Raw genomic sequence first — 22002 nt, 5'->3', positions numbered from 1 at the left:
AAATTGTAAATGTATAGCATGTGCAATTTAGTAACAGGTAGTTACAGTCGCAATTTAGTAGCAGGTAGTTACAGTTGCGATTTAGTACGGTACGTATTATGCAATTTAGTATAGATACAATTTGGCGAAACACATGTACAATTTAACAGTAAGTCCTTCAATGTGACACCATACCTTTTTACTTTTTAGAATTTAGCCTTTACATAAACGATATAAATTTAAATTCTAAAACTCTAGAGAGAGAGAGGCTATACATCTTCCGCTGTAAATACCAATATATACACGGTATCCATAAATAAATTTCCATAAAACAGTGTTTCTCCTAAATCACCGATTGCATCTGCATCGATTTTACAATCCACGAGAAAGGAATGGAAAAATGTGAAATGCGCTTACGAAGAGTAGCAAGTTGCAGAAACGAAACCATGTTTTACGTTTGATTTTGAACGAAAATTTTCCTATTCGAATCCTGGTACCTGTGGAAATTGCGCGGAGTATATAGAGCGCGGAGCAACGAATATTTCTTAATTCACTTGCATCGACCTCGATTTATTTTCATCGGCGCACGTCAACCGTGGACCGAAAGCTTGGACGTACATGGGGAACCCGGCATAAATCACTTCTGGCCAAGCGTTCGCCGCAATTCACGTCATCACGATGACGAAACACTGTTCTCTTTTCCCCCTATTTTCGACGTATACTTTCCACAGGGTACTCTCCCGTCGAGAAAATCCCAGGGGAATATTGCGCGAATTCTTGAAATTTTCTACGTCGGATATTTCACGCTGACATGGAATGTTTCTTCGATAATAACATCGTTCGTTGATCACGAGATATTTTAGCTAATGCCAAAATTAGCTTCCGCGATGGTTACGCAACGATCGTAAATTTCATCGTACAACGGTAACTTGTATCGATCACTTTTTATTTTATTATTTTATTTTATTTACTGTTTGTTCTTAACGCTTCTGTATACGCTATGCTATGAAGTTACGCTTTCTGCTTGTGTTATAGTTGGTTACAATGTCTCTGTTTGAAGTTTCGTATTCCAGTTCAATCCTGCACAGTTTTGATTAGTTTGTACGAGTAACACGTCGGTCGACATTTTTGCCACTCCTGTTTTTCGTCACGAGAATACGAGAAATGGAAAAATTTATTTGAGTTTGGGAAGCGCCATCCTTTTGATAGGCACAACTTAATTTATTACAGAAACCAAACATACAATACTAATACATATGATAATACTAGTCATAGAAACGTACTAAATTGAACGTTTGTTCAATTTAGTAGAATAGCAATGATAGTTCTCGCAAATTTTATTAAATTAATATTTACGAGTAAAGAGAATAAAAACAATTCTCAATTTGTATCGTTGGATCATGGTAACTACGATAATTTGAATTAATATTGAATTATTTATTTTTAATCGTATTAAAAATCATATCGACAGCCTTCATCGCCTAAAACGCACAATATAAACTGTAATGAAAAACTTACTAAAATTCTACGTAACATTTAATCCATGTTTTTCATTGTACATCATCTGAAACTAAAAACCATTGGTGCTAATTGAGGATTGACATCAACCATCAAAAATTCAGTTCTTATATAATACAAAATTAGCAACACTCGAAGAGAAAAATTTACGTTACCTTTCGTTTGGATGTTTCAGGACCTGCAATCGGAAATCGAGACACACCGAGACGTATACGCATCCCTGAATGGTACTGGACGGAAGCTGTTGAGTTCTCTGGCCAGCCAGGATGACGCGGTTATGCTGCAACGACGCCTGGACGAGATGAACCAGCGATGGCATCACTTGAAAGCGAAAAGTATGGCGATAAGGTAAGTGACGACCGTACTGCTTTTTCTCGTTTCTTTTTCTACTCTCTTCCCTTGTCTCCATTATGGTTCTTCCATCCTCCTGTTTTTCCTCTATCCCACATTATCCGTTTCTTTTTTCAATCCAATTAGCGTTCACGGTGAGAACGATGACAGGTGGAACGGCGAAGTTTTCAGCTCCCGTGAGCGGTAACAGGTGCGCCGTTTCGAGACAGACGTTCCATTTTGATTGCGGCCGAGTATCTAACCGGCGAGAAGTGGCCGTAGAGAATTCAGCGCGAGATCGCGGCGTGGAAGAATGAATTATACGGGGGATAAGTTGAAACGCGACGGCCAAGAGTTGGGTTATCGGTCTGGTGAAAAAAAAAAAAAAAAAAAAAGGACGGAGGGTGCTTGGAGGAAAAATGTGGGAAAGTGGCGAACCGAGATTTAAGGAAAATAGAAGCTTGAAAAATATATAGAGTGAAAAAGGAAGTGAATGACGCGTTATATGAGGAGAAGAGGATTGGGGGAGCGGTGGTGTGTAACGAGCAGAGAATAACGTGGAAAAGAAGATGAAAAAGAGTGGTGTATAGAAAAGGAAGCGCACGAAAACGAAAAACGAAATAGGAAGAAGAAGTAATTGGTGGAACGTGAGATAAAGGTTGGAATAAGATGAAATGTGTGAAGGAGGAAAGAAGAACGAGATTGGCTTTGATCTGAAAATATTATCGAGCTTTAGCGTACTTCTGCTGGCTATTAGACTGGCGAATTGTATCGAATTGTCCATTTTCTTTTGGGATCAATGTGTTTTTTCCACAGGAAACAACCGATAGCATGTTAAACGTTGCATTAACTATGCCTCTGTACTTATTCGATCGCTTGTATGTAAAGTTTTCTCGTTTCGTTTGACATTTTCTTCTCGGATGTTTTAATACGTTCGCGGTGAGCAAGGTTGTCGGTTAAAAAGTAAATCCAAAGAGATGCACGTGTCATATTGACGCGAGAACGAACCTACGAAAATGGCGGAAACAAATTTGCGAGCCAATGCACTTTCCTTCGTTGTCACGTGGAAATTTTTCGTCTGGGATCGAAACAACACGAACGCGATTTTTTTCTACCTTTGTCTCGTTTGATATTTTTTATTTGTTTCTGTTTTTCGGTCCCTACTGGACGAGCCGTTTACTTCCGAAAACTTGATTTCAGATTCCATTTCGCGTGCCGATCGATTTATTAATCCGTTGAATATTTGAAAAACGCATTAAACCAATGTCAAACTGTTCTCGCGACGGCCGGGGAATGTGAACGGTGGAGTTAGGAAAATCGCCGGTGCAAAAATGTTACAGAGGAACTTGGAAACGCGCAGGGTATTTCCAATTGTGCGCGCGTGTTTGCAGTTTCCAGTTTTGCTCGCGACAACGGTGCAAATAGGAAAAAGATAACGTTGAAAAATACCATCAACGTCAACGAAATCCACGCCTGCCTTTAATATCCTTCAATTTTCGTGCTTGAAACAGAGGTTGACGTTTAACCGGCATCATTCGACGCAAACGAAAACGAGAAAAAAAGGAGCCTAAAAGGAAGAAAAGGGAAGAACAATGTACGTTGCTAATATGGAGAAAGGGAAAACACGAGAGAAAAGATAACGCACGTTGTACGAGACAATGTATACACGCTTAAATGCATATTTTGAAACAGCGATTAACGCGATTAACGCCGAGGAACGACGACAATGACGGAACGGCGGGAAAAAAAGGGTTGAAAATCTTAAAAAGAATTCGTAAATCCGCGTGACAACGAACCGAGAATTATTCTCGTGACAACATTGCCGGAACAATGGCTTTTGACGCGCGAACAATTCCAAAGATTTCCAAAGCCGGGCGCACCGGGTCAGTGGCCGTGCGCACGCAGTAGGTTAACTATGAAGCCGGAAATTCTCCGAGCGCCATTCTCCTTTGATAACGTAACAGTTATGCGTCGCGGTAATACGTAAGCAGAAATTGTAGCGACGAAAGAGCTACCGTTTCGCCCCTACCCTCTGGATCTTTGACGTTCGACCTGGCCTCGGTTCCAACCCTATCGATGCGTTGTGATGAGAAACTCTCACGGGATTCTCCGTGAAACTTTGAAGCCGCGATGCTGCTTTGACATCGCAAAACCTCTGCTCCGATCGCATCGACTCCGACCAGGTTGGATTATTAAGGAGCATATTGATTTTAGTCGGTCGATGCTCGATGCGTGCCCGGATTACAATCAGGGTTTACGTTTGTTACATGGTAATTTGAGTTCTCCGAATCAGCATTTGGAATTCAGTTAGTAGAATTAATATTCTATTGCGTTATCCGAAGGAAACGATCGGATGAGAGATTTGTATTTAAGAATTTCAACCTATTCTGTGAAAAGACCGATAATTTCTTCTCTTTTGTTTCGGTTCTAATAATCAGGGATTCTCTTCTCTTTTTGCCATACAAGTGAAACTTTTTTTTTCGTTATTTCGCTACTATCCACCCGCGTTTCTTTGCTCCATCGTCCATAATTCGCGACTTTTTATCATTTTTGCTAGATATTATTATAATAGATAATATTATAATGTTAACAGTTTGTTCGTTCAGATATTATTTTAAAATTTTACGATAGTAGATACGCAGTCTCGATTATTTATAACTGTTTATTGTTTTAATGGCAAAACTATCATCTTTTTTAACAGCGTGGAGATAGAACGAAAAAATATTTGAATCCAAAAATTTCATCGGGGCTTAAATACTCTCCGTTTCCGTGTTTACAATCCGCGTGCTCAGCGCTCATCTTCCGAAGACAAAAATAGAAGCACAGTGAAGCGTTCGCTAGTTTGTGAAATTCGTAGGTGAAAAATTACCGGGGCGCTGTTTTTTCAACGTTCACCAGTGAAAAACTCCATTCATCTTTCAATTCTGGAGGAAAAGATGAAAAGAGACCGTTGCTAGTTCTTTTGAAATTCGTCGATGAAAAATTACCACGGTGACCTGAAACGCGTAACTAGGAAAAGAGCGAGAGAAAAAGACAAAGGGCGAGCAAGAAAATTCTAAAGTCAATGTCCATTTATTATTCCCGTTTCGCTTAATCAATTTCCCATTTTTATCGTCTGCAAAAGCCGCGCCCGTTTAAAAAACGTGAATCCCGACCTGAATCCTTGAACCGGCTGGCGCTTGATTTGCATCAGCCAGTTTATTATAAATCCTCCTTGGATTTTCCTCGTAGAAAAGTTCGCACATCTTCCTTGCGGAAGCAGTTTCGTTGCAAGGAGTTTCCAGATGGAAACTTCTTGCCGTCGATCGCCATCGTGTACTACGTTCGTGGATTACCTCTGTGCCCATATTGAAATCTTTATCGGTGGAAATTGCGAATCCCTGTTTCTGTCGCGTGCATCGGATATGCCACGCACGAGTTGCCATCGCGGTGCTTTCGTAGCGAAGTATAAAATGGATCCTTGCGATCGATCGATACGATAGAGAGAGGAAAGTGACTTCTTCAAAACCGCGTTTTTCAGGTTCCGGATGTTTTATTAAGGGAAATTTTTCACTAAAAAAGAAATGCTTAGCTGTTTTTACTATTGTACCGAAACTGAATGCATCTTCGACTCTAAATACGACCTCTGAGATCCGTTCTCATCCGTTGAATATTCCGAGGAATCTCACGATAATTTTTCTGAAACTCGATTGGAATCTCTTTGCTTGATAGCGCGTGTAATCCTGATTAAGTGGCAAGTTCTAATTCGAAGTTGGCTGTGGTCTGCTGCCGATGGTTGTTTAGCTTCTCCATCGATCGTGTTTTTAGCTGACGAATGTATCCAAGTGTTTGAAGAGCTGTGACTAACGGTGTTTCTGGACTTTTCTCATTCGATAACTCTCACAGACTCGATTACACGTATCGTATTTACAGTGGGAACGAGCGGTGAAGACGACGAAGAAAATGCTCTTTTCACTAGGGAATTTCGACGACACGTTTGCTACGGGTGCACATAATCGGATTTCCAGTCGCGGCAACTTGATGACGTCGCGTTCGTTCCAGCTTTTGAGACGGTGGTTCTCGGTAAACTTTCGCCTAGCCGGACGAACTATGTGAATTCGCGGCGCGGTGACGGAAATTTTCGACGGAAGTTAAACGCTTTGACGATGGCCGGCCGAAGGGAAATTTCTCGGCATACTGAGACAACCAAAAGAGGAAAGTTGTGAGTCATCTTGGTTTTCGACAACCGTCCGTGGTACGTAACAGTTTCGCGTTTCAATCTTGCGCCGTCCGTCAACTTTAATAAAGATATCTCCCTCTCCGCTTCTGTTTGGACAGCGGTAACCGGGCAGAAGGTTGATTTTTGCTTAGATGGAAACCGGCTGTTGCATCGTCATGATGTTTCACCGGGAATGAAACCAGTTTACAAACGTTTGTACTTTATTAAAGAATAACGTAGGAGGTTGCTTATTGATATCATTTGAGACTGTGTACTCTACGACGATATTAGACGACGAGTCGGTTTAATATCGGACGATTCTGGAAGTTGTTGCCGTTTTTGAGCTGTTTACTTTGAGAGGCTACAACTCTGCTGAAGTTTATTATTCCTGTTTGATAGAAGCACCGATATTTCAGGCTCTTACGAAAGCAAGTAAGGAAGGAATCTCTGAATAGTACCTTCGAGATCCGTCTATTAGCCGGAAGTATTTCTCTCTAAAATAATTGTTCCATGAAATATGAAGCATTAGATATATTGAAAGATCGGTAGAATATCAATCAGATTCATTTAAGGCTCGTTTAATATTTCATGGCTCGATATCTAACATACGCAGCATTTTAACCCATACAATTTGCAAATTCACTTTTTAAACAAGGATTCTTCCATTCAGTCATCCCCCTACGTTAAAAACTGGCGAAAATTTATAGTAGAAAAAAAAAATTATTCAATCCTCGGTTCTTTTACATATAATTTACAGCCGTCGCCGGCGAAGAAGAGACAGAGAAGTTTCATGCAGGATCCCGATAACGGGATAGGATTCGCCTTCGCTCTCTCTCTCTCTCTCTCTCTCTCTCTCTCGCTCTCTCTCTCTCTCTCTCTCTCTCTCTCACTCACTCACTCACTCACTCACTCACTCCACTCCAAGAGGATTAATTTCAATCCTCTCCGGAGGCTCAAAGTGTTCGCAGAAAAGGCTGGAATCGTTCCGTGGTTCAGGGGGAATGACTCGAAAATTTAAGTAGCACCGATAAAGCGAAGTCAGCAGCGGGTTAACCCGGATAGAGTCGAGCAATCAGTCTCCATTAATTAGTCCGAGCTCAAGCTCGCGGTGCTTGATTACCGGAGGGGAGAACGTATTCGTGGGAGAGGGTACGGAGCAACGAAAGCTGCGAACGGAAGCTTGGTCTCCTCCTCTTTCCACCCTTTCGACCCTGCTTCTCGTCTTGTTCCTCTGATTTCGCCGATCTTTTCGATCGTTTTCTCCCTCTCGCTCTCTTTTTTTAATCCCTTTTCTTCTCTTTGAATCGTCCGCCATATTTACCGGTGGTAACCTTCGAATTTTCAATCTCTCTCTCTCTCTCTCTCTCTCTCTCTTGGTTGTGAATCGTCGTTCCAGCACGGTTTCAACGCGGTTGCCAGTCCGCAATCAGACCACAAATACCGTTGGAAATGCTGATCCCGATAATTCGACCAACGATCGTTTCTGGCACCGGTTTGAACGGGGTCGGGAACACCGATACCTCTGATATGTTATATCGTCGGCGAAACTTTCCGAACAACCGGCCACCGATGCTGAGAAAGAGAGAGAACCAGCCGACAACCGAATGTCCGCCCTCTCTCGCCTTTGTCCAGCTTCGTCGATCGCAGGGATTGGCTTTTTAATAGAATGTCGCGCTGGATTCTCGATACTGTACCGAAAAATACATCCATCGGTTCGATGTTTTTCACCGCTGCCTGTTGCCGGTTTTCTGATTAAGTCGCAGGATATTACAGCCAACTATTTCTGCTTCTTGCAAGATACAGTGGTTCGAGAAAGTATTTGAACACTTGTAGCAATTTCTTACGGATATAAGAAAACATTATATGTATTGGCTTTTGAAAGCAATCTGAAACTATATAGATGTTAAAAGATATTTATTACAAGCATTTTGTATCGTAAAAATGGGCAAAATATTTCAATAATCACTATATTAGTTAATTATTCGGTATATTAATAGGCAGCAATATTTATGCAAATTTTCCTGCTGTATATCGATTGTCTACTAAGCGTACGTTTGCGGTAAATGGTTTGTAACTTCTATATAGATCTTCAAATTGGTTCCAAATTTTACGTATATATCTCGTTGCAATAGCAGTGAAATTTCATGAAATAGCATGAAAAGATTCTGCGGTAAGTGATGGAATATTTTCGTGAATATTTCGTTGTATAGTTTTTGCATATATATCTTGCAAATTGTTTCGTAATTTGTTATATTATACCTCGTATAAGGATTTTAAAGTTGCATGAATTCGTAAAATTTGACGCGTGTTTGGTGGAAAGAATGGTATTTAATCGATAAGGAACAACCGTTCGATTTCCATTTAAAGAACAGTCAGGTTTAATTTCACCGGCAACAGCTTTTCCTCGTAGACGTCGTAATCCTTTTGCCCGATGTGTGCAACAGCTGCCTGCCGCTCTTGTTTGCCGTACGAATTACACAATCCTTCTCCTCTCTTGTAGCGAAACTCCAGTATTTCGTGAAGGTTTGCTGGTTCAGCGAAGCGAAAGGGAGGGTAAATTCGGGGGTAAACTACATTGCTGCGAACAAACAAAGAATTGGTAACCCTGGTCCCTTTCTTTCTTCTTTTATAGAACGACTCGTCAACCATCGAGAAATTCCGTATCGCTTTTACGTTAATACGTTTTGATTATAACCGCGTGTTTGATATTTGAGACTTTCCAATACTCCGATATATATATATACAGTAACTCACAAAAGTATTTGAACGTTTACCATTAAACATTTTTATGAACATATTACGTATATTATAGAAAATTCTTTGAATTATCATTAGATTATTACAATTACAACACTGAAATTTTAAACCTGAGGTGGTCGTTGGTGAAGATGCCCGCAAGAAATACTCTTGATTTTCAACAAAAAATTTATTAAACAATTAACAAGCAACAGTCAACAATTTACGATCAACAATCACGATTAACTATCAACAACGATTAACGATTAACAATTCACGATTAACGATTAACTATCAAGAGCAATAATCACGTATCTCTAATTATGTTTGCTTCGCTATGACACTAAACCTTTCGCACTTCGCAGCTCAGGGCAGAATGAATCTTTGGTTCGAAACCTTCTTTCTTCGTTGCCCCTCGATATTCCTACTACGCACGCGTTTATTAGATGTCCGCGAGGGTTGCCGCGAAAGAACCGTAGGGGTATCGATGGTACATTAGGCTTGTTTGTCTTACGCTTTGAAGATATAGCGCTTTGTGTCGCGAAGCCGTTGGGAAGTTCCGTGGTCGAGTGTCACCACGAACCAGTCCAAAAATATGTATAAAATTTACAATATATTCACTGCAAATATACGCTTGATAAAAATAATTTTCTCGCCATAAAGTGTATGTTTGCTAGAAATATTTTGTAACATCTATGTACATTTTCGTATTTGTTTCACGATGGTCCTATCGTATGCCAAACAAAATCCTCTGTATAACACGTAATATATCCAATAAAGTTTCTGATAAATATATGTATAAATAATGATGTTCAGGTCACTGTACTTCCATTAACTATTCTTTCTCTCCTTCTATTTTGATACAGTCGATACACGGACAGAGAACAAAGAAACACGACCAATGACCGGTTCCATCGTCGCCGAAATAAATTATACCATCCCTCTGTATCAACGCGTATAGACCTCCAGGTGGAATAAAAATCGCAGAAACTTCATTCTTCGCTGCACACCCCTCTAATCCACTCTCTCGATAACAGACAGAGATTTATAACGAGGGAAGCGTGGCCGAGATAAAAATCGGCGACTTTTCGTTGCGTTGCGCTCGGCCAGGGACGGATTTCGCGCAAACAAGATACCGGTAGCGGGTAAAATCAATAGCGCCAGCAATTAGTTACCGTGGCACGCACGCGAAAAGGGCAGGAGCTGCATCCGGCAGTCGGATACGCGGACTTTTCGGACTTGTTCAACATCCGGAGCCGCTGCTCTCTCCCTCTGCCTCTCTCGTTCTTCTCTTTTTTATTTTCTATTTTCGAACCTCGTGCACCAAACCGTTCGAATCGACGCTCGAAAAAAACAGTCGACCCGAACTAGTCGAGAATTTGTACGTGAAAATTGGAACCTTTCGGGGAATGACTGGATGAGAAAATTTGTCTCCTGCACGTGCCACCGGTTGACAGAGCCCATTCGTTTGATCGTGATATAAGATGTTTCTGTTAGCTTCTGTCTGCTACTTGGAAGTTAATCGATTACAGTTTATTTGACAAAGTCTCGATGTCATAGGAAATAATTAATCCTCTGTAGCGTTAAGAATTAGCGACACACTCTGTGTAACTTCGTTTTAACGATTTCGCTATTTTGTAAACGTGATTTGTAATTGTCAGGAAGATGATACATTTACACTGTACATGTGAATGTGTACGTAAGCGTGAGAGGGCGTCCAGGCCTTAGTTGGGACAAAAGACGATTGGCAGTCGTTTAGAAGCATTTGAAAGAGTCGGTTGACAGCAAGCGTGTGTCACGTAATTTTTAAAGTGAAAGCACAAGATTCAGTATGAAATCAAGTTTATTTTTCACAGTTAGGTTTTTGCTACAAAAAGATCGGAAGAAGAACTGTTCGGTCCTGGCTCGTACCATCAGGGAAGAAAGCTCGGTGTGGATGTGCCCTTTTGAACTCAGAACGCGGATTCGTCGTCCGCACTTTTCGGTAGAAAAGTGAGGGTAATGATCCGCGATGCCCATTGGTTAATAAATGACAAAGAAAACCAGATATGGACATCCTTGTTCATGGGGAAAGTCTGTTATCTCGCCAGACACCCGCTTTCTCCGTAATAGTTAGGAGCGTGCAACAAATATGCGGACCATCTGTAAACCGAAAATGTTAAGAGAAATGAAACTGAACAGATTCGGTTTACGGTGTCTCCTTAGGCCTGTTGAGGGTTAGCGTTAACAATGGATAGCTTTTAACGTCCAGACTATGAGGAATCTCGCAAGGACCATCGCATCCGGCGTAGCATGTGCTGAACAGAAATTTGATCCGTGACACGTGCGTGCGAGTAGGTTTACGAGGTCTTCAGAGTATAAGATATATAACTGTTGTGTGCTGAATAAAGTAAATTATTTGTATTTCCGAATCCCTGCTATATCTTTACAGTAATCAAGTCAATGTTGTTTTGTGGTGATTTGTCACGAGTGTGACTCGATATTATGATTAATCGATCATAATTACGTCGTAAATTATTTACAGAAAGTAAATTATTTAGGTACAAATCCGAAATTATTCGCAACATTCTCCATTAACGTCATTACTATGAAAGGAGAAAGAACGTGTTTACGTATAGTACACTGTAAAAATTGCACATTAGCAGTTCAAAAACACTAAAAAAGATCACCGACACGACACGACAAACATCTGTTCCTCGGGAATCACCTGAATTAGTGAAAAAGCTCGTTCGCCAAATCCAGGAAGAGAAACAGCGAGATAGAAGAGTATCTTCTGCAAACACGGAAACGCTATGAAACCTGAGAGGCAGCAAAGGAGAGTCACGGTTGTTATTCGAGAACATGAATCGGGAGGAATAATTACAGATACTGAGAGGTTCTCGCGTCCCAGCGCCATTACTCGCGGCGCGATTAGCGCACTCGCGCGTTCACGTATGTCGAGTGTCTAGGCGCCGGCGCGTCGAATCATCGAAACTGGCGGAACACACGAGGGCGAGAACGACGCGAAGCATCGTGCAACGTCGCTTTTACGCTCGTATCTCGCCGTGGAAAAGACTTCAAAGGCCTGTTCACTGCGTTTCTTTTAATGCCGTTTCCACGCGGCAGCTCGTTGCTCGGCAATTGTTCTCGCATGGGGACGTCGCGACTTTTCCAGAAGCTCGACTTCCATCCGTGCCGGAAGCGATCGTTCCGAGCTTCGTTACGAAGCAGTTGTGTTTCGTCTCGATTCCCTTGCAATCAGAGTTTCTCTGCATTTGTTGGTTCGTCGCATTCTTTCGTACGAACTGCGAGAGAAAGATTGGAAAAAAGAGAACGATGAGTTAGTCGGTTAATGATAAGATCTCGAGGTTCCTTGCTGCTGGTTCAACGATATTTACCGGTAGATATCGATAACGAAGGATATAGCAAGGTTCGAGTCGCGCAAGCTTCGACATTTTAAAATTCTATCTTGAAATTTGCACTGAATTATCGAACCTGTTGTATTTCGCGAGACACTGTCAATCTTTAGTGCAATGGAGAAAACATTGGGAAATATCGCATACTTTAAGACCAACGAGAAAAAATATCAAAAACAAATAAAAAATTCGAGTAACCGATAAAATATCGGTCATATTCGAATTTAGCTAATTACAAAGCAAATTACGTAGCCTGTTATTTCAAGCAAATTTGTTCGCGAGTATCCCGACTCAAGTAGTAACATACAGAAAATCAGGACTTTTAGCAGCTTTGTATATTCATGTGGAAAAATTAAATCTGTATATCTATTTAGAGGACAATGAACGTTAAAGTTACGCATAACGTGACGCGAGTTTAGAATCTGTGTCCACGCTGTGTATCGCATATCGGGGAACAAAAGCGATGAAAGAACCGACAAAAGAGACTGTCAGGTTGAATTATTAAATCACGTGGCAAACGAACCAGTCTAAAAGCTCGGTCAAAGGGACGCCATTGAATCCTCGACAATTTCGAAAGGTGTACGGTGATGCCGGCGAAAATAGTGGGTCCTGTGATAGCGAAGAGCCGCGATAGTTGATTCGTCGCTCGCGCCAGCTGAACCGGAAGTGACAGGTAGATAATCGCGGATCGTGATGAATCACCAAGCCAGGCCCTTATCAGTCGCCCCCTGTACATCGTCGTTCTTTTCCCGTCGTTTCGCGAACACACCGAAATCTGTCACGTACAGCGCTTTTCCGCTACCAGAACACGGCACCTATTCTCCCTTTCTATTTCTCTCTTTCTCTGTGTGTCGAGCGAATCCGGTCAAATCGAAGTTATTTTTACGTGACGTCGTCGCGAAGACATAGAAAACGTGGCTGGATATCGAGAACGAATGACCAACAGGGAATTTGTTGCGATCGTGTTCGACGGTGTAGACCAGGTGCAAAATGTTGGGAGAATATTTCATTGGAAGTATGACAGATTTATACCATTGGGAGGAAATTATGGTATAGTTTGGTAGATGATTAATGTTACTGGATGATAGAGTTTGGGTCGAGTGATTACGATAGTTTGAAAGTATTAAGCGAGAATGTAGTCGAAGAATTACTAGACAACTAATCCTGTTCTACTTATAACGATTATAAAATGACAAGTTGCGATCGAACATCCTACGATTTCTCCAGTCAACGGTATTTAATTATCTTCGTTCTTTGTAATCTTAAAGTAACCAAACAAAATTGCAAATTCCGCTTCGATCTAAAGAGATTAACTGACAATTAACTAACGCTAAGGAACATTAAGAAATTACTCTGTCCCCCTTATATCGATTAACAAAAGAATTCAATAATTCCATCAGATCCATCGTCGCGTTATTTGCATCAAGCAATTCGAAAAAAGAAACAAATCCCCAAAAATTACTCCCTCGCCGATCGAAAACGAAGCTATAAAACAAACACTACATTCTACGCAATATTCACACCATTTGTCCGATACCCGATGAGTTAGACACAGCATTATATTTCGTGGTTTAACAGCAATGCACCAACAGAATGAAATCAAGCTGTCGCTCAGGTCGAAGCTTCCTTCCTTCCGGTCTGAAAGCAGTCGTAACTCATTACTGGTTCCGGGGTAGTACGTGTTTCCAGGGGTGTATCGGATGCACGATAGCGAGCGCCGGCTTAAAGTATGATAAGGTGTGGCTTAGCGTTAATCTCCGGAAGAGCTGTCGGTTTTCCCGCGCGGGCTGCCTCGTTTCTGCCCGCTAAATGCACCTTCCTCCTTGCCTAACCGTATTCGCGTATCCACGACGTCTATATTCCCGGGCATTACGTTCCGTTCAAACCAGATGCGACCCGACCGGCTTACTTAGCCGTTCTCCGTGTCCTTGCCAGCGTCGTTCGACGAGGGACGTTACCCCAAAGCTCTCCGCTTCTCTCCGCCAGGAATCGATAGGAATTTATAGCAGCAGATAGTCGTAAACGTGGATGATCGGATGTGCAAGTGTTTTCGTTTGATCTCGACGAGTATGAGTTATTGAATTACTATGGCTCGCTCTAAGGATAATATTATTGCAAGCGAACAGTAAAACAACTTGTATATTTATAAACTATGGTACGTTATTACAATCGAAAGGTTTGCTGCAGTAAGACGGCTTTAGTTTCCAGTAATTCGAGTAAAAATAAAAATTAACTCGAGATTCATCGAATCGTTACTTTTTCGCGCCTGCTATAAATTCGGTAAACTCTTCGACTCTTTGAACTGACTAAAATTCTAATTGTTGTTCTAACTGTTACGCGTATTGAAACTTAGCTCCTATGGTAACTTAATTATTTCTTGAAACGACGAATCTATTGATATCTGGATGTTTTCGATCTGATATAAATTTCCACTGTGAATCTTGATCGTCCAAATAGGAACAGAATTCATTGGAATTGTGTTTTTATCCGGAAGAACAGTCGGTATTGGCGGTGTGTACAGGGATTTCCGGGGATTACACTGCGAGGCATACTCTTAGAATTAGATAGAAGCCACGGTTTACTTAGCCAGTTTAGATCCTAACGCGTGTACACGGCTGGCGAAACGTGGGTTTCCTCCGAGCGTCGATTTATTACTCGCGGCTCGAAACCGGCGTCTCCTTAATAAATCTTCTACATTAATTTCGATTTAAACGACTCGTTATTCCAAACAGTACCGTAACTCATCGCCATAGTAGGGGTAGAGTAAGCGTTTAATCGAACTGCCGGCTCGAGTCATTCAGGGGAAAAGCGTTTCGCAGTTCGAACCCAGTGGTAAGCGTTTAATCTGCATAGATTAATTTGATCTGTAATCAAATCTGACCGCCAATGAATTGGGGCGAGTCTCTTCTCGGCCGATGTCGATTTCAAATTATCGGTATACCGTGTTAGACTGGCATTAGTCGAAATTATATTTGTTACGTGGATTATTATATCGAATTATACGCGTTGAGATAACGTGACGTTTCGAAACAATGCGGAATGTTTCTTTGAAGCTCTGTTAAATTTTCTGCCAAAGAAAAACGCTTCGATCGTTACAACATTAAATAAAAAAGCTGTTTTCGAATGAATAATTCCATCGACACGAATTCCTTTAAACACGAATTTTCGCGATAATCGAACGATCATATTTGTTTACTGGTGGCATTCTATGGTTGGGATTCCTGTAACTACGAAACGATCATAATCCTTTGATGATAGACGAGCGAACAGACCCAACGATTGATAAAATTGAAGAAGGATCGAAAGATTTTTCGCGAAACGTAGAATTTGTCTAAATGTCCCGATAAGTTTTGACTAAATAAAGTTGAATTACCATTATCGGATAATTCACGTCACCAATGGTCTAAGGCTGCAGTTACAGTGGATGTGTGTTCTAACATGTATATTTATACAAATGCTTCTCTCGTCAGAGCAAAAGTTTGTTAAAATGTGCATCCACTGACTACCAGAGTCCGACTCAAAAAAAAAAGATCCAATTTAGCGACACACTGCTTGGTCTATCTTCAAACATCAAGAGAAACCAATAGGCCTGTTTCTCAAACTGAAATTTCCGACGTGCAAAGTGAAGTCTCAGAAACAGAAGGGAACAGGTTTTCGCGGAAACAAAAGGGTCCATTTATAGATGATTCTCCCGAGGGAAATGGCGATTCGAGAAACGACATCCTCTAGATGTATCGATCTCTATATCAGACTGAAGACGTAACAGAAGATCGTACGAGCACCGGATCCCTCCAGGTTTGTACGTGTTTCGTGGACGAAAGACGATCGACGTCCCTCCGAAGTGACATTTTCACGCGTAGTCGCGTTGAAGGCGATTATCTCGAGATACGTTTCGCTCGGTTAGTCCATAAAAAGAATCTGATATCGGTACGTGCGAAGAAACGATGTCTTCGACTCTTGAAAATGCGCGGGCGCGGCTTTAAAGCAAAAGCAACGAGGTAGTCGCGTTGATAAAAAATGAAAGAATGGGTCTGCCTGGAGGTGAGATCTCGATGGTTCAAAGGAAGATCTGAAATGAGTTTCTCTCGGAACAAAGGAACCATTCGCGTTATCGGAGTCACTGCGATGTTTGGTCACTGGGTCGTCGCAATCTTAAGATTTTTAATTCAATATTTAAAACGCGTGGTGTAGAGAAGACAAAGAAGACGGATGCCTGCCGGCAAGGGGATTGCGTTTCTTTCTGCCACGCCTTTTTTCTTTTCTTACGACGCTTCGAGTCGAAGATAAAATTGCCACCGTGATTGAATCTCGTACACAACTTTGTCGTAGATACGTGTACTGTTGTATAAGTGGCGAAAACTTTTCACGTCTTTTCTATTTCTTGTAGTTACGTGTTTATTCAGATACGTTAATCCGAGACGATTATTATAAGCTACTTGCAAATTAAGTTTATTTTATTTACATAATATCATGCACGCCGTGTAAAATTCTTTCGGGATAGCCATTTCTCTTTAAATTAATCAATTAAAGTCGTAGATACGTGTACTGTTGTATAAGTGGCGAAAACTTTTCACGTCTTTTCTATTTCTTGTAGTTACGTGTTTATTCAGATACGTTAATCCGAGACGATTATTATAAGCTACTTACAAATTAAGTTTATTTTATTTACATAATATCATGCACGCCGTGTAAAATTCTTTCGGGATAGCCATTTCTCTGTAAATTAATCAATTAAAGTCGTAGATACGTGTACTGTTGTATAAGTGGCGAAAACTTTTCACGTCTTTTCTATTTCTTGTAGTTACGTGTTTATTCAGATACGTTAATCCGAGACGATTATTATAAGCTACTTACAAATTAAGTTTATTTTATTTACATAATATCATGCACGCCGTGTAAAATTCTTTCGGGATAGCCATTTCTCTTTAAATTAATCAATTAAAAGTTTAATTGTTACGTTGAATTTGAACGTGGAATAAAAAGGCAGTAACATCGTCGAAACATTGAACGAGCTTTTATAATTTTCTTCTAATATCGGTGTATAACAGTTTTCACATAATACGTAACAAATTCGATATATGTATTAACGATCGACCGCGATTCTCAGATTATCGTGAAGCAAACAAGCCAGATTAAGCCATTCCAGACGGTGAATCTTCATTATGAAGACAATAATAGGATTCTGCGCGACTGATTAACCATTCCACAGAAATTAATCGCTTCGATCATCGAATTATCCATTGGGTCTATAAAACGGGGATAAAAAAAGTCTGGAAAAATACGAGTGAAACGGCCATCAGAGCGCGGCCTGAGCGCATTAATCGTTCGATTAAACGACTTTCAATAAATTATTCGGATTATAAATACGGCAGGCGCGCGTCGACATGAAACGGTGTCCCACGGTGTGATCGGTCGATTATCGATCCGGTACAGTCGGATACAAATCAACATGACCGATGACGATTGGGAAAAGGCGAATTAGTGGTGTCGTGTTAAACGCAGACAGAGAAAGGATGTCGGTAAACAGAGATATTTGCGTGCTCATTAGAAAAGCGCGCGAGCTCGTCCGAATGAATTCGGCCTTCTATCAGCATCGTTCACAATTGATCGATCCCTGTGGCCATGATATAATCGATACTACGCCACTAATGCTGGCTATCCGGTCAGAGAACGCACTTGAAGGCGAAATATCGGCCCAGGTGTACAGGCTAATGAGAGTCGGACTCGGACGATTAATCGTGAGAGCCTGTGTTGACTTTCGATTTGGTTTGTCGATGCTGCAAGCTATTTGGTCTTTGATGGTACATACGGAGAATAATATTCGTCGCTTGATTTTCTTATACGAAGAATTGAAAGTCGGGGGATTTTTTAAATCGTGGAATTCATTCGTCCAATCTTCCATTTTAATTATTACTATGTGATACTGAATAATGGAAATTGCCAATCTATGATTCTTCTTTTTTTGTAGATGAAAGGCTCCTATTTATTTCTAATATTAACGGAGATGCGTGATTTCGAGGAAGATTCGTTCATCTATATATATATATATATATATTCGTTTCACTGACAGTGTTTGAGGAAATTTAGATCGTGGGTAACCCATAGTTTGTGAATGAAATGAATTGAAAGCTTATCGAGTCACGTTGAACCTAAAACAAAGTCTGGAACAGACATACACTGTACTAATAATTCTATTGGTTCGCTGCGGGGTATATCGAGCACAAACGAAACCAATATACTCTGTCTGATTTGTAATAACAATAGTATTGTTTTTCGTAGTTAAGATAACTTAATCTTACACAAACAGATAAATATTCTTGATGAAATTTTCAAGATATTTCGATGTTTGACTCTTCTAATCTTTTCTACGAACGCTATTCTATACAGTTCTACCTTCGCTAATTAATCGCGATACAAAAATTGTTGCAACATTTCAATCGACGGAAAGCTCGTAACCCTATTGTCGAGATTTCACTCGTTCAAAACCACTTAGCTCTTACCTAACGATACAATGCGTCAAATATAATGCAGTAATTTCATCCACTTACCATATAGCAACATAATACCACCATTTTCAGAAAATCTTCGATCGAGTCATCCTTCTCTTCATTTTTCAAACACGCGTATCCAAACATAATTTTAGCACACGGTCTCGTATTTTGACGATATAGCGTTGATTCGTGGAGACGGCATTAACCTTTTGTTAAGATTATTTGATGTTAAGATTAAATGATGTTTGTAAATTGTAAGGTATTGTAAGTATATATATATATTGTGAATATTAAAGTACAAAGTGTGGAATACAATGTAAGCTGGTCCAGATCCGCACGCTAGCAATGTTACCCTAAGACTGAAAGAACCCCGAAGCCAACGTCGCACGTGTACCGCTTATGGTCTGTCATCGACGCATTCTTTTGTCTATGCGCTATCGATGGCCTCGGCGCTTGAGGAAACCGAAGACCAGACGTAGAGTTTTCTTACAAGTGGCGATCACTTCAACACCTTTCAAACGCTATTACGCGTGATTTAACGTAAACGTCTGTCAACAATAGCATCGCGATGCTATTAATCTTATTTCTTGTAGCTCTAAATATTTAATTCTGCTTGTATCGTAATTTTATTGATCTTTCGATCTTTAAATCGTATCTCGGGGCTATGTACGTTGAAGTAACTCGTATACAATAATTTGGAGATGCGATTACTTAATTTTGCTCCGTATTCTATATTTTACGTGACAAAGATTTATCGCGTAACATACGAAATACAAATTGATTCTTCGCAGCAAGCTCCGTTCGTGTTCAAACCTTAGACAATCTCTGCGGTAAAAATAAACGTATTTTCCGTGAAATTTGTATCATCAAAACCACTCAATTTATTGCGATATCTTGAAGAGAAATATTCTAAAATTAAGTGATCTAACTCAAATCCGATCCAATCCGTTGCGATCGTCTACAATCCAGTTGTAGTTTAATTTAAGAAGTGGATTAATTTAAATAAAAAATTTAAGTTGCCATGTATTTTCAGTTACGACAGCCTATCGGAGTTAAACGATTTCGAAATTCCATTTATCAGCGGAATCTAATCCACCTTACTTGCTTTGGATATTTACGACAATTTGCAGAGAAGGCCAGTTATTAAATCGAAAAGCCGCGTAAAGCGACCGGATTTCGGCACAGGGGCAACTTTATCGGGCGTATAACGCCACACACCATAAAACGGCATGATTGTGCCGCCATTAGGGTGGTCGTAGACCGTGTTAGGAGCTGATAGGCGGCACGAGGGTTAATTTTATTTAAAGTTCGCTCGGTGGTGTCTGTTAAACCGACCCTCGACCGCGTTTCAGCCTCTCTTTTCGATATCGGCGGATCGACGACCATAAGAAACTACCCGCTGCGCGGGGAAACTTGGCAAGAAATAAAGTTAGCTTAACCGATACGCGAACTGTGAAATTGGAAAAATTGTAGGTATCGCGGTTAGCGATTAAATAGAACGCCACGGGGTGGCTCGTGTAAATATAAATTTTAAAGCTCGGGATAAAAAGTCGCTGACGACCATGGCTTCGCGTTGTACGTTATATTTTACGAGTTAATGGAACGATGACGGTCGATCAAAAAACCGTCCGCTATTTTTCCTACGACGAAAATTATTCGCGATATGAAATCGTAGTTACGAGTCGCGATTTATATTGTTTATTATTCCAGGCAATAAATTGTGATTTACGAGTGGAAAAATTTTAGTGAAATTCAATAGCTATAAAAAAAGAATACTTTGAAGAGGGAATATTCTTAGGGATACGTGACGAAGCAAGTAATAACCGACTCCTCGCGTTCATCCTAAACTTACGACACGTTAAATACAGTCTGTATAAAACTTTTGTCTATCGGGGTTTATCAGAAACTTATTGTAAATACGTTTACGACATAAAAAGAAATATCGTCTCGACGTATTTATTATTCATATTCTTAACATTATCCATGCTAACTAAAGAATTCAATCGAAAGCTATACTTGTAACTAAATTTTCTTGCAAATACAGCCTGTTCCTGCTGAATCAGAGGCGAAATCCGATATCGTAGGACAAGGGATTAATTCAAAGGAAGAACGTTTCTCAGACGGAAGACGTTCTCGAAGAAACAAGCTTCGAGAGAACGAAATCTCGTGGTGGTCGCAAAGATCCGGCGTAAGAGAGCGATCAGCGCGTTTAAAGGAAGTTCGCAGGTGGTGGTCCGCAGAGTTACCGGAAGTGATGGTTGGCGAAGGATCGCGGAACTGGTACGCGTACAGTCGCATTGTTGTTGTTTATCGCGAAAGTTTGGATCGGTTTTGCGCGGTGGCGGTGGTGGCAGTGGGTCGACCTTGCTCAGATTGGAATTGTGCCGGTAAATTGTTCCCCGGAGTTGAATTATAACGCTCCGCCCGTTCGCGGCAATTCCATTTGCCGACTTTATTGCGTTAACCGGTAGAACGGGTACGAGACCACGAGGAGTCTCGATGGAAAACGCCAAGGAAGAACCAGCAGCGACGAGGTGATAGATCAAAAGGCTTTGTCGAGCGGACCTCAACCCCTCTTCCAACGTCTCTTCCGCCTCTCTGCGAGAAGAGTCGATTACTGGGACGTCTGCACGCCGCGATCTGTCAATGGGTTCGTGAGATCGCGCTGGCAAACCCTCTCTTTCCCTAAGTGTAAAGTACGAGATGATTTCGATAGCAGGGTGAAACGTACGGACAAGAATTCTGGATAAAAATTGAAAGAAAGTTGAGAGCAAATAGAAGGAAGGAAATTGTAAATTGAAATTTATCTCTTGGAAATGAACTCCCGATGACTAAAGTATAAAGCTTGCATCAAAAGAAATGGATGGAAGATACTTGTGTTGAATCTTTATATTCAATCGTCTTATCGTGTATTCAACCGTAATGCTCGCTATTGTCCGTCTGTCTTATCTAAGTTAAGAGTTGTTGCACGCTTTGTGCGAGACTTAATTCTTTCCTTTTTTAATTTATTACTACCGTTATCTGAACTCGCTTTAAAAGTTCGATTCAAACTGGAAGCGATACAGCGAAAGAGTCTCTTTGTGCGATTCTGAAATCTGCGTTAACTCATAATCCCCATTGTACCCGTAAATTATACCGAAACCTCGTTAATTTCCGCAGGTGTTTGGAAAACATCGTAAACGAGTTTGCTCGTTTCGCGGGGTATTCCAAGTTTCTTCGAACTTGATCGCATTCGAGTACTTCTATAAATTCTTCAATTCTTCCACTCGATCCCAGTTACGAATCTTAATGAAGATACGCTTCTTCTCGGATCTCAAAAGCCACGTTGGCTTTTTTATAATCTGATTTTATACAT

The 22002-nt window shown here is 40.7% G+C and overlaps 1 protein-coding gene across 10 annotated transcripts in view; it reads left to right on the top strand.

Annotated features, from left to right (window-relative positions):
• Positions 1 to 22002, top strand: part of LOC139988043 (dystrophin, isoforms A/C/F/G/H) — a 445976-nt gene that overhangs the window by 342683 nt on the left and 81291 nt on the right. For all 10 annotated transcript variants that reach the window (XM_072004969.1, XM_072004970.1, XM_072004965.1 and 7 more), the window contains one exon: positions 1673 to 1845. In XM_072004969.1, coding sequence (XP_071861070.1) covers positions 1673 to 1845 — 173 coding nt within the window. The remainder of the gene's footprint in view (positions 1 to 1672; positions 1846 to 22002) is intronic.

This window comes from Bombus fervidus, chromosome 6 (assembly GCF_041682495.2).
Source record: "Bombus fervidus isolate BK054 chromosome 6, iyBomFerv1, whole genome shotgun sequence".
In the NCBI taxonomy this organism is placed as follows: domain Eukaryota; kingdom Metazoa; phylum Arthropoda; class Insecta; order Hymenoptera; family Apidae; genus Bombus; species Bombus fervidus.
Note: the sequence above shows the minus strand (reverse complement) of the source record. Positions and strands in the feature narration are given on the sequence as shown.